Source organism: Cloeon dipterum, chromosome X (assembly GCF_949628265.1).
Source record: "Cloeon dipterum chromosome X, ieCloDipt1.1, whole genome shotgun sequence".
In the NCBI taxonomy this organism is placed as follows: domain Eukaryota; kingdom Metazoa; phylum Arthropoda; class Insecta; order Ephemeroptera; family Baetidae; genus Cloeon; species Cloeon dipterum.
The window spans coordinates 14,708,951-14,723,477 of record NC_088790.1 but is presented as its reverse complement, the minus strand read 5'-3'; the positions used below and the strand labels follow the sequence as shown (position 1 = coordinate 14,723,477).

Below are 14,527 nucleotides of genomic sequence, written 5' to 3'. Positions count from 1 at the left end.
TCCCCGTAGCACACTTGATGCGGTTTCTGCTGCTCCCTTGCTAGTTGTGCACACACGCGCCAGAAAGAGCGTTCAGAGGATCGGTTTCATTTCAAATACCTCTGACCGCATCAGGTGAACATAAGAGAAGAAATTTAAAAATAGACAGAGATCTCCCATCCATGATGTATGGGTCAACTTCAATTTTTTGTTTTCACCAAAAGTAACTCAAATATATTTCACATTCACACTTTTTCAACAATGCTATTGTGCTGCTCCTATGAGTGACGCAAAGGTCCTCTCCCAAATGCAAAGCTGTGTTTTGTTAAGAGTGGCCGCTTTTTGACGAAATAGATGCAAAGCCAGCGCCAGATGCCCGAGGCTCCTTTGCATTTCTCGCTCTCCTCTTCTCCATTTTCAGCAGGATTCCAAATCCAAACAGATATTCTATATCCTCTTGAATATTTCATTTTGACGGCCATCGATCTAAAGTCACGTCTGAAGTGAAGACAGAGTGCAAGACGCAATAATACGTATAATTAATGCTATAAACTTGGCAACCCCATAGACTCAAAAATGATTATTTGATTTTCTACCAATTTCGGAAATTTTTCATATTCGTGGGCTTCAAATTGAAATTAAATTTACAATATTTTAAGTACAGAAGATATCGTTCTTGTTTGAAATAAAAAATAATTTCTATCTAATGAAAAATATCACTTGTGCAAAAACCTTTTGAACTGGAGTCTTTATTCTGTCTCAATTTCCTCTCTCAGCTAATAGATCGTCGAATTTAGAGTAAAAATTCTGGATAAAAACATTTTGACAAAGGTTTTCGCGATATGAATGGGTGAGTCGCGTGCGTAGTTGATTCTTGGCGCGCAGGCTGTTTGTGCGGCGGGGGCAGGTCGGTGTCTGTGGGCCGCAGCGGCACAACTCTGCTTCAGTCTAAGTGGAACCTCTACACCGACCAGCAGCGCGGAATCGGCTCTCTTCAACAGCACAAGGTGAGTCGCACGAGTTCAACAAAGAACTCGGTGAGAAGAAATGCCATTTCGCTATATAGCTTTAAGTTTTGCTATTTTTATTTGAAAATTAACTGAAATAATAATTAAATTTGCAGATCAATAAAAACTTGTAAAATAATTGTCTAGCAGACGTTGTAATAAATTAATAATTTAAAGTAAACCTGTACAGAAAATTTTAGATATTTTGAAAAATTCTAAAAATAATTCGAAAAGAACCAAATATTTTCCCAGGCTGCCTTATAAATTAGCGAGAAAACATCTTAAAAGTAAGCATGCTAATTAAGCGTTGTGCACTGTCTCCTTATTGAAAAAATTATGATCTATTTCAACATAAGGGAAATTTACATCATATTTAAACAACGTTGGATAGATCACGACGAGAAAAATCGTAATCAAGCGAAAAAAAAACATTGACAAACCGTATAGTTTTGCAAGAAATTTAGCAAATTCTATGAAATTTAACTGTTAGTTAGTCCTGATTTCATTATGGCACATTGCAGAAAAAACCTTGCTAAATTTCACAAACAATAGACTCGATGAATCAGTCTTAGTTGCTGTAGCCAACATAGCAAAATTTTCTAAACTGTTGGCCTTTAGAGCTCCACTCTAAAGATATATTTCCGATCTCTTGGACATTCGATTTTTTATATATTTTAAACGTGTTTTCTTCTATAAATTTAAAACAAACTCAATCTGTTTGACACTTTCCTTATTTACTTTTGCATTATTGAGTCAGCAGCAATGCCGGATTTTATAGCTCGCTGAAATGTGACGCATACGACAACAAAAAACGCGATTTGTGTTTGAGTTAGGAAACCAGCAGTGTTTGGATTAATAATCCAACAGTGCGAGGTAAAGTCAGTCGTTCGAGCGCGCGGCACTGACTGATGTTTTGGCTCCAAACAGTGCATGCGTGTGTTGGTGAAGATGCGAGCCTGCGATAAAATACCTCCCAAATTATACCAGGGACCAGAAGATATACCAGCAGATAGACGCCGGACAAGAACACTTAAACCTACACTTCTTGTTGTACGGACGTGTCCTCTTCAAGTAAAATATATTTTTTCACAGCAACAATTATTTCTTTAGTTTATGATTGGTATTTATGAAACTTTCATGGATTGTAATTATTTCTTCCTGATTGGAAAAAGTTAAAGCCATTGTAGTGTTTTAAATTACAACACATATATGTATATAATCTTATAGATGGTAATAGTTTATTGTAATTCATTAAATTTTTTCCTGAAAATCAGCTTGTATTAATAATATTCACATGCATGCGATGTTGCAAAATTATTCATCCAGACTAAAATTGAACCTTCTTCACTAAATTTCGTATTCTTTTCGCTGCATTGATCTCAAGGAGAGGCTTAAACATCCACTAAGAAATATTCAAAATTAAAAAGTTTCATCCCTTTACATTTTTGCCCTTTTTTAAATATTTTTCCAGATTTCTTCATTAAAATTGGTTAACTCTGATATTGTCTAAAGTTATAAGCAGCAAACTTTAAATCACAATAGTCGCATCTAATCTTGAGTCCAGCTGACTTTTCTTCTTATGGGTAGCATGCATCTTTTGTCCTTGCTTGACGTTTCACGTAGCGAGTGTATGTTAAAAAAGTGCGTGTAACTTGACGCGTAGAATTCTCATGCATAATTCAGGCACGAGAAGGGCATAACGCAAAAAGAGTGTTGTCAAGAAGGTGTTGAGAACAAGTGCGTCGATTTCATGCAAGCGGCGTCTTTTCATACTGCCTTTATAGGCCCATTCAGGGGCCAGGGATTTGCGGCCAAAGATGAATGAGCTGCGCGTGATTTGACTCTCGCTCTAAATTATACGCACGCGCCCCCATCCCCGAGAATAAGGGATGCACTTTTATATATGCAATCAACCCCCCTGAAAGTCAGTTCTGTGCAAATGTTGTCTCACTTTGCAGAATCAAATTTTGGGACAGATAAATAACACACAAACAATGGATTTTTTATCTCATGACTGACAAATTTTAACATAAATTTTGGTTTAAAACAATACTGCAGGATAGACTTAGCAATTAGCTCTATTTTTATTTGAATTTCACCAGTACGAATTAAGAGTGGTGTAAATTTCAGATTTTTAAATATTCCTTCAGTTGAAAATCAGGACTTGGAGTTTTGTCTGCTTGTTTTTTTCTGAAAAAAAAAACAGCAAGATATTTGTTTCCCCCTACTTAAGTTCTTTTGCAAATCATAAACTTGGAGGTTTATACAGTATTTCCAAAAAACCTTTCAATTAACTGTTATTCGTAAAAAGATGATAATATCACAGCTTAAAATTTCTATCAGTTGAATATAGAAGAAAACATGTCGCAAAATAATTGTTAGTAAAAGTAAGAGTTAAAAGGTGCGAAAGATTTATGTAAAACCTTTTGAAAACACAGATATGTGACTGATGTAAAATTTTACAATAATTAAAAATGTCATTTAGTCCTTGACACAGATTTTCCAATTGAGAGATAATTTACTGTCGAACTGTGGGGGTGTTGAGCCGAATAGAGATAAAAACACGTAAATTCCTTTTTGGTTTTCGTTTATTGATGAGCGTAGCAATTGGACCAGTGTGATCGGGTCTATATACTTATTACAATGCATCAGCTTCTATAATTTGTACGACTTAATCTCCCGGCCAGAGAGCGAGTAGGCGACATTGCGTGCGAAGGTGGATCAGTCAGTGAAAGGTGGAAGGTTGAGAAGCGCTTATCATACAGCAAAAGCGACATCTATAGGAGCGAGATTGATACAAACTTAATTTATGACAGAATGCGCGGTAACTGCTACAGTACCAACAAGTTTGTGAAAATCTATTAGTTGTATTTCCGAAAAAAATCACTGGACAGTTTTTTTTTAAATAATCCCCTCTCTTTTGTTGTACAAAATGTTCCTCTCAAACATCCGTTGCATATATTTTTTATTTTAAAATTTTAGCTACCTTGATTTGTATCTGACCAGCTGAAAGAGCAGAACTTTTATGCTTGGCTACTCCCTCTCCAAGCCTCTGTTATTTTTGTCTTTTGGAGTTACATCGGTGCAAAACATCAGGCCTCTCCAAAAGGATGATATATTTTCAAGAAAGTGAGCCACCGCGAGATAATTTTAAATAATTAATTTGCGCTGGACTTCACAGGACTAAAAATACACCCTCTGGAGCCTAGCACTTCGACCAGTTATAGCTCGTGCTCAAATTCCAGGGCTAGAGAAGTAGGACGATCTAAATAACAAATATTATTTTCTAGGAACAATCTAATTTATACCAGCAACGGAAGCGCACCATGTTTCGATCAAGTTAAAAATAAACTGCATTACAACAACGGGTCAGCGTGCAATTGCTGTTAAAAGCCTTCGCATATCTGTTTGCGTAGAAGCCAGGACAGATTCGAATTTCAGGCCGTGCGCGCATTTACCTGTTGTCGAGCCGCAATATCACGATGAAAAGTTTTGAATATGGATCAGATTACGCCGCTCTGACCGTGCACCTAATTAAATTGAGAGCTGCTCCGTGAAACCGCTGACTTTGAAAAATCTTGATTAGATGAAAACCTATACGCTTGCGAGAAATTTTCATTCATCGTTTAATTTTTAGCTTTTTTCGTTTGGAGAGAGAATGAAAGTGCTTTATCGTATTAGGATTTTTGGCTGCAAAATAACCGACATTTAGCATTAATAGTTTTAAACTGCATGCACATGTTTCAAAAATTCGCCCAAAATACAAGCACTTCACTTTCAGGAAAACGGGGAGAACCATTAAGACATTTCTTATTTTTGATGAATCATTTTTTATGTAAAATATACTATTAGGGCCTATGTGTACATAGTTCTGGTAGGGCTCTGAGGATCTTGACAATCATTTTTACAATTACAGAGGGGCCTATTTGACCGAAATCGCCTTGAGGAAACCCTCACGACTTTCCAAAATAGCGGGGTTTACGTAATTTATTTTAATTGAACTACGACGAGTTTTGAAATTACGAGTTTTCTCCGAATCAGTTCAGAACAAAAATCTCGGACACCGCTGAACTCGTCTCGTCAAGTGGAACAACTATTCTTATGATCACAAAGTGGTAGGTGGTAGTTCAAGGTCACTAAAATCAAATTTCCTAAATGGAACTCATATTTGAAAGTGAAAATATTAAGTTTTTTAATTTTCACATTGCGGTTTTAACTAGCACAAAAAAGGATTGTATAATTTAAAATCTGGAATATCGTTTTGTTTATCTTTTTAAATAATTAAAAAACTGCAAATAATGTGTGTTATTAAAAAAATATAATTTTTTCAAAGACCAGAAACCGCTAGACCACTCTCAAGTATTCTAAGGGTGCCAACCCTTGTACCCCCTTTTTGCTACTCGAAAACGGTTTTTTTGTAATTTTATTTAATCCAACAATTTTTAAACCCGGAAATTACTTTTGATTCTCAACTTATGTCTTGGTTTACTTTCTTAAACCACTTATTTCCACCTTTTTTAATATTTAACAATGATTAACATCATGTCTTACGTAAGTCCCAGTTTTTATCCCTCTTGATTGGATCAGCAGAATTGAGTGTGACTGCAACAAGTTGTTTCGTACACGAGAAAAAATTCACACTCGCATTAATATGTATAATGTACATATGTATAGAGCTGGAATGAAGCGCTCGACAGACGCAGTCCTCTCATTCTTAAGCGAAAGAGTCTTTGAAAACATCTTGTGTTTATTAAACAAGCCATAAAACGTTCGTAGGCGAGCCCAGCACACACATCACACACACACACACACACACACACACACACACACACACACACACACACACACACACACACACACACACACACACACACATCCAACCCTTTGAATGCATCTGCTCTGTAGTTTTATTAGCGGTTTGTCTGGAACACAAAAAAATTGATGGCTGCGTCAGCTTTGCGCTTGTGAAAATATTTTACGAAGGAACTACCATGGAGGTTAATAAAAAATCACATTTTTAAGAAAACAAACTTTTTTTAAAGTATTGTTTTATTTTTTAACTTTGCAGGTCCAGCCAATTCAGATGGTGTTTGGCTAGTGCTCGCTAAAATAGTCTTTGTGTACGAAAAAAATATTTCAAAATGAGATTAGGTGCCCTTTTTAATTTATTTATTTTCATTTTTTTGTAAGTTCATTTAAATCCCGAAGTCTTTGTTTCAAATATTAAAAGGTTGGGGAAATTTATTTAATTTTTGCTATTCATAGCTCATAATTAAATTAACTCTATAGGAAAATCAAATAAATGGTACTTAAACCGGATTATCAGCTACGAGTAAAAAAATTAAAAAGAAAACTATCTCGCACGTCTTTGTATGAATCAGCGCCTTTGGATCAGCACATTGGCAAAAATATTTATTTCCACTTAATCATCTGTAGAGGATTCTGAATTCCCAGCAACATTGAAAACGATTTGCTGAACTAAGTTTTGAGCACAATAAAATGTAGCAATTGAGTGACAAAATCTTGTGAAACCATTCCTGCGTCACCACTCCCCCCTAAAAATTAATCCTTTCTTTTAAGCTGAATGTGAACCCTATACTTCAACGTTCATATATTTATCGATTTGAGAAGAAAATGAGCAAGCAAATTGACAATTTTAGCATTAAGTGATTTCATCCAATCCTTTGCCAATGATGCTCCGGGAAAAATCAAGAGGCCAAAGCTTTTTAATTTTTTTTTTATTTCGTGGAGTGGCTATATGGAATATACTTGACTGAGTTTCACGCAGACAAAAAAAATTGATAGTACGCACTCAGGCAGCCAGTTTGGAATGCCTTGATAGTCACGGCCGCTGCTGCTGTGTTTGTGTTTATCTCTAACATAAATACTGAATGCACTCGAGAAGTCAAATAAAAAAGGGGAGAACAGAGCAGAAGTGCTCCCCGCAAAGCGCCACTCAATCCGTCTTGATTCGCAGACCGGCAAATCGCTCACATCCTCCAAAGTAAATATGGGCACGTTTTCATTCCGCCAATTGATCCAAACGATGAGATGGCTCCTTCACAAAAATGCAAAATAATCTTTTGAGAGAAAATGCATAGAGACTGAATATATGAAGAAGAAAACTCTCGAATTGGATATAAATTTACTCCCCCAATTTAGTGACAGAACGACAATTTAATATTTATCGATAGTTAGAGTAGAATTATGTCATCAATTATAGCATAAAACAAAATACATTGCCATTAAGCGGTGTTTCTATTCTATTTTTTATTTTTGGAAATATTTTTGACTCTACAAAAGCAATACTTGAAGCAGGACGAAGCTAAATAGGATGATTTGTCTACGTTTCACAGAGTCATATTCCAATCTTAAAAAAACACTAACAATCATTAATGTTATTTATTTGCCCAAGGAGAAAATTAAATTATTTATTCACTCTCTATACAAGTACAAATTACTCTGCATTGCACACTATCAAATCATGCTACGGTCGGTTACAGCAAATTTACAATTTAACTCTCAATTGAAACTATTGGTTTAAAGTGCATAAAAAATGTCAAATATAAAAGTAAACCTAAAAAACAAACCCACCGTAATGTGTTCATAATTCAATACAGTGTAAATTTGAGGTGCTTTAATATGGGACAATTTTATTTTATAATGAGCTAAAAAAAGGCGGATTAACTTCTGATAAAATTTGGATGGTCATGATCAAAGCCAAGTAAAAAAATCCACTAAAGTGATTCATAAACATTAATGACTTTTATTGAGTTCAAACACTTTAATATGCATTGCCGTTATGGATTAGATTTATGAGATTTCCTGAGTCTTTTTTATAATTGCAGTAGGTGCGCAAGCAAAAGCAAATTGGCCGGCTCATAAAATCTAATTTCGAACTAATTGCGGCTTTTCGACCGTTTTGCCGCCTCTGCTAGCTTCGAAATGAGATTTCGCGCGTGAAAGCGGAGCGCACAGCAATTTTAAAAGGCAGGTGGAGGCGGATATTGTTCTCGCGAGCAGATTTGCTCCCTTAATGGGGTGCTCTACTGTCGATTTTGACGCGAAGACGCGAATCGCACAGCCTCATCCGCGCCGTAAATCCGATACCGTCACAAAGGCAGGCGCCACCGAAAGAAACTTTGTCACTCTCGTCGCAGAAAAAAGACATCCGAAGTTTTTGTGCTGGGTAAATTAGCGTCTTCTTCTCGAAATGATTTCTTTTGTAATGACCTTAATAGAATAATTTTTACTCTGCAAGGGGAGTTTTATTCATAGTGCTTCATTTCATCAAATTTTTCTGAAATAAATGCCGTGCATTTAAATGTTTTTTTGCTCTTTTTATCCCTGTCCGAGGACCGGAGGACCGGGAAGGGCGCGCACTGCGCTAGCACGAATGCTGAAACCCGGGTCCCAATAACACCGCGAACGGATAACATGGGCGCACCAGGCCGCACAGGGACCCAGCCCACTCAAGGGCCGCTTGCCTCCGCACCGAGGACTGTATTGAAACGCTAGACATTCGTCCCGTGAAGCCGAATCACGCATGCTGGAAAGGTGCAAACCAGCAAGTAGCGAGTCGGCGCCGCGATGCGCCTCCCAGCCCGTTGAGCAATTTGAGCAATTCGAGTCACTAAACTAACCACTTTTTGCCATCTCTGACATTGGGTGGCCAGTATTAGATCTCCGAACTGTTCAAATACCTCTCATTGCTTTGACACTCCTGAGAGTGCCTTAACAATGCGAGCCAATGGGCTGTGTTCTGGATAATTTTCATTATATTAATTTCATTTCTTTGGTTTTCATTCACAAGAGCTATCAAATCACCTTTTCACTAAGCTTCCAATCCTCAAGGGTTCTTTGAATGAACACAAATCATGAAATTTCAAGCTATATTTTGATACACAATAATCATCCCAATATTGTCCAAAACTATCCAATCTTGAATAATATAACCGTCTGCCTCTCGGCTAAAATGACCGTGATGAATTGAATTTTGGGATTTTTCTAAACATAAATCAGGAGTAACAATAATATTTGCAAATACCTAAAAGTTGAAAAATTCGTGTTATTCGCTATTTGAAGTGGAATCATTCAAATACAAAAAACACAACTCTGAAATTTTAACACAAGTTCCAACTTAAAAGCACTATTTCAAAATTCCTAAATCAAGAGCTAATTTCCAATATTTTAATTAGAAATAAAAATAAGTAAAATTAAAGAACATTAAATTTGGTGTTAGTTTGATCAGGCTCGGCAAGTGGATTCCAAAGCACATTTTTCGAAATTGCACGGGAAGGTCTCAGTTTTCCAAAACAATATTTTATTGGAATTTTTTGTTTCAGATTTTTGCTATAAATTTCGTTGAACTTGCTTGAACCAATTTTGTCCTCCGATCCGAGACATTCCGTCTGCACTATCTAGTTTTCTCACTGTCTTCACGGGGTTTATATACCTTAAAAACTTTGAGTCTAAAAATAGAAAATTGTCTGCGCGGCATGATTTCTTTTTTAATAATCTCCTTATTTTAAATTGCGGAGAGGAGCACATCATTATTTTGCACTTGGAAGGTTTATTGTCGCTCATTTTTCTGTGGTGACAAGGGCGTAATTCTAGCTAATAGACTCTGCACTCTGCTTAGAATAATGGGCCCCCAGTGGCCCTTCTTCATTACTTCCCGACACACGTACCTGTCCTCACCATGTCTGCTGACAAATTGCGACCGCAATTAGTCACTTTTTGAATCATGCATATGCATGAGAGAGAGGGGGCCCTCCTTTTATTTTTCAAAATGTCTGGGTGAATTAATCTCTATTCCCCATTCTTTATACGCAAATCACACAAATTGATCGATGTGCGACTGACGGAGGAGTCGCGTACGTTTTCCTTTCGGTAAATACATCTTCGTTTTATATTTTCTATACGCGTGAAAGAAAGCAGGCAGAAATAATATCCCCCCGCTTTTGTTCCCTTTGACTTATGGCACGGCCGTGTAAAATAATTCCATCATATAAAATAAATCAGATGCTACGATGACACGCTGACCGCTAGCAGTAAAAATCGTGAAAATACGCGTGTTTTCGGCCGGAAGCAGATCCACACGCCTCATTTAACTCTTGCTTGATTTATTCTCTGTGCTTTCAACTCGCCCTTTTGCGCTTGGGAAACCGAGAAAAAATGAGTATTATTGAGATCGATAAAAAAGGGAGCCAAAAGGTATAGGGGGAGAAAATATATGCTAACTGTTTCAAAACATACATTTTACATTTAAATTTCTATATTATTTTTGTTGATAACATTGAGATTTTATTCCAATACAAAGTAAAAATTTATTTAGCAGCAAAGCAAGGTCTAACTATCAGTCTATTACGACATTTCTTGGTTAAAATTATTTTTAACTTTAAGAATTTGTATTGCAAATTCCAACGGTATTAAATATTTTGATTTCGATTGTTTTTGGCGGGTTGTAATGAAGCTCTGTAGACTAGAGAAAACCAAGAGAATTAAACAATCACTGTTAGTTTTATTTTTTTAATTCTAGGTAATAAAAGCTATTCGCCAAAAGATATGAATGTTATGATCCAGTTTTAAATCAATTTTTAAATGAATCGGCGGGCATTTTCAGCACACAGGCATTTTATTTTAAATATCGTTAGAGAGGGTAGGTTGGTGGAATGGGGAAAATTGTTGATATAAGTTGGTTTTTATCAATTTAGTTAATACAAAATTGCTTAAAATTCCGTTACTGGAGTTCAATTCAAGTTCATTACTTCAGCTTGTACCAGGAATTATTTGAAAAGACTAAACACGTAGCCTTACGAATACTCTTCAACCCTGTTTTTACATCATTTTTAAATTGAATGATTTGAAATAGATAAAAGTCAACTTTAAAAAAGAACTTGTTAAAACCTGCATATTGAACTCTTTTTGGCTCTGAAAAAAATGCAATAGTTCTTATACTTTATGCTATGCTTTTTCCAGGTAATCTGGAGTGAGCATAGCTTAAGGAGACGTCTCATTTCACGTGTCTTTGCGCTTAGGAAAGTACAGGCGCGTGTCTTAGGTTGAATATGAGGACGAGAACCAGAGTAAAGTCAGGTTTGTGTGCGCCTCAGAGGGTCAAATCGACTGCCGTCAAGAGCGAAATTTAATCTTCCAAATGTCAGGCGACGAGTTTTCAAAACCAGCCTGCCTGCGCTCAAGACAACGTATGCTTTACATTTAAGTTTCATGCTTCGCATTTTTCGTGTCGGACCTCACCTGCGGAATCGATTGCTCCACATTTCGCGCTCTCGATGAGTGTACTCCAAAAATGGTGCACGCTGCAGAATAATCCTACTTGAGGTTTATGTACCCAGCGACTCAGCGTGGCCATAATAAATTGTGCCAATCAATATGATTTGGCTGAAAACCGCGAAATCGGGAGCTGGCCGCTCGAGAGCGTCGAAACGGAGGATTCTGTCGGAATAGATTACGATACGGAGCTAGGTGCCAAATAGGTGATTAGTGAGAGCGAGTGAGTGACGGCGTCCATCTATTTTTTCGACTGTCGCTGCGCCCGCACCACAATTAACGCTATTTATAAGCTAAACTCATCTTCTTCTAGACGCAGGAGACAAAACAACTGCGTTGCGAAAGAGACACATGGATCGCAGCTATGCGAGAAATTCAAACAGAAATTGATATCTCTTAATATGCACAGGTCTCAGAGGGATTCATTCAGAGTGGAGATTATTTTTTCATTTTTGGTTGTGGATTTAAGATAGATATTTAATTTATATTAAAAAATATTTTAAAATACGCTCCAAACAATAAACATGAAGTTAGGAATTAATATTTTATCGTTTATAGTGATTGTAATGAATTAGAATCTACCCTGTGATGATGTGAACCAAAAGGATTTTTTTATCTAACAAATTTAAGTAATTTACAGAGTTGTGGAAAACATCCAAATATTAAAAAAAAAACTAATATAAAAATTCTATTAACACAGTTTAAATGTGTTCATAAAATCAAAAGGTAAATTTTAGCATTAAAAATCCATATGGTTTCATAAGAACAAACAAGGAATTCCTAGGATGCTGCAATTCAATGATCATGAGTTCGATTCAATGTGTTAGAAATATCATCCAAGAAAATATTCGATCTGACAAAGTTAGTAAGGTTAAAAACCCTCAATAATTTAGGAATCCTTTTTATTAATTTGTTTCTAAATACAGAAATGTGTGAGAAGCATAAATTAATTTACTAACACTCCAACTGTAAGGACATAACTGAAAAAATAAATGTCCACTGCCCATTTCCCGATGTGCAATTTTGTGTGTGTGCATGTTTGAAATTAATTAATACCACGCCAATAATTCATGAAACGCAGACAGTAAGCGTGGGTTGTTTTTTTATGTTTTTCAGATGCGGCGGGGCAGCTCGATGGAGGTGCTGCTGGCCGTGTGCGGCGTGTCCGTGGTGTCGGTGCTGGTGACCTACCAGTGGGTGGCCAGCCCGTTGAGCGCGCCGGCCCACCCCCAGGCACCGTCGGCCGTCTTCATCCCGTCCCACCTGCACCACATCCTGCACTCGGTCAGCCCTTCTTCCTCCGCCCTCGCCGCCCCTCGCACAAAAACGGATTAATCCGCCGCGCGCGCCGCGGGGCGCAAAGCAAACGGCGCCGAGGGTGGATTCCACGCCATTGTCACGCCAGCCTGTTGATTAAGCGCGCCGAATATTAAATTGCAGCTTTACTGCCGCGTCCGCAGCAACAATCGAGTAATGAATTGAGCCGCAGAGCGTGCACTTCAACCGGTCGAAAAGCATAATTGCTGTGCGGTAAATTTATGGAATTTTTCCACATTTAGCTCAGTCTTACAGGCTTTTGACATTTTGTAATAATTACAAAAAGGGATGCAATTTTAAACGATATGTTTATTTATTGTTTATTCAAATATACAACACAGCATTTTATGGAAAATAAAACAGCAACGCAACATACATGTCACACGCCGGAAATTAATACAAGTCAATTACCAACTGCTTTTCAGAGCAAAAAAGACGTTATTTTTTGCATTTATACTGTAACACATTCCTGCATAGTGTGCATCCAAGAAAAATCTTCATTTTTAATACTGTGCAAAAGATTACGTTCAATTGCAAAATTTAGATCTATTCTCGAGCTAATATTTTTCGGTATGTAGACTAAAAATGGATACTTAAAAAAACATAAAATAAATATAAATGCGTTTTTTAGTTCCTGCAATGTTAAAAAATAACAGCGAAATTGAGTTACATATTTCTTTAAATCTTGAATTAGGAACGGATTTTATTTTTCTGGCCCTTAAAACTGTTCTTGACGTTTACTTAATACAAAAAGGATTATAAAAAAGTTTTAAAAATAATGTTATTGGTCTGAAAACATCAACATTTCAGGTTTTGTAAAAGTTTGTCTTGCCAGTCAAATATTTGCACGAGTTTTTAGCTGACTTAAGCCATTTTAAACTGTTTTTGTACACTTTTAGACAGTTTAAATGTGGATCAAATGGCTTACAGTTGCACGATTCGTGCTCATTTGATGGAGCAATAATAATCCACATAACGATTTGAAAATTTGTTGGTCATCTAAAATTCAACCTATATCAGAAATATTCTAAATATTCAAAAATCTGGCTTTCCTTTGAAAAACAGTAACTTAAATTTACATAAATAGTTGGAATCAGACAAAAACACAAATGATTTTCCTTTTTAATCGAGAAGTAATTTTTTATGGTTTTGTAGCTTCATTGGAATGGGGACAGGAATGAAAACTCCTACGCCAGAGACCAGAGATTCCCGCCCACTCTGATAATGCATCCATGCACATTGCAAACTCGATTACGATTACATGCTTGACTATCCGTTTTATCAGGTTACTCTTGAATTGCGTCGTAATTGAATAACCTCCTAACCAGCAATATATCCATGATGGTTTGTGGAACATCACCGAAACAGAGAGTCAGGAACAAGACATTTGGATTTAGCGTAGGATGATCCCTTTTTTAGGATAAACTTTATTTCTGGCATGTAGAGTTTAATTGATATACAGTTGACCTTATTCTAGAAAATTTTCTCGCCGTTAAAACACTCCGAAATGTTTTTCTTGCTAGGCGATCGTAGAATTTTTTTGATTTAATCGAGGTTTAAAGAGTTTTTTATTGTGCACGAGTTGTGCTTGAATGATGTTTTTTTAAACAAATTAAAATTCGGAAAAAACAGTGATGTAAATAGAAGGATCAGTATTCTATAAACTCATCGCCTTAATAATAAAATCGACGGTTGATTTTGTGAATGGCAATTTTTTTATTTGAATTAAATTTGTATTTTTAAGACTTGCCGTGATTCTATTTTACCGTGCACCCTTGTGGATGAAAATTTTGCATGCAGTCCGAGTGAAGATGTTTTCCACTCCTTTTCCTCGTAAAAAGTACACATATAGTCAGCGATTCAAGTCACGCGCGGCGCAAAATATGCACGGCGCATCGCGCGCCACTTTAACACCCTTCAAACAAAAATCC

General features: G+C 36.6%; 1 protein-coding gene across 1 annotated transcript in view; it reads left to right on the top strand.

Moving 5' to 3' along the window:
* The first annotated feature begins 833 nt into the window (after positions 1–833).
* Positions 834–14,527, top strand: part of LOC135946699 (cadherin-like and PC-esterase domain-containing protein 1) — a 42,254-nt gene continuing 28,560 nt past the window's right edge. The window contains exons 1-2 of the mRNA XM_065495020.1: positions 834–986; positions 12,396–12,563. Coding sequence (XP_065351092.1) covers positions 12,396–12,563 — 168 coding nt within the window. The 5' untranslated portion in view covers positions 834–986. The remainder of the gene's footprint in view (positions 987–12,395; positions 12,564–14,527) is intronic.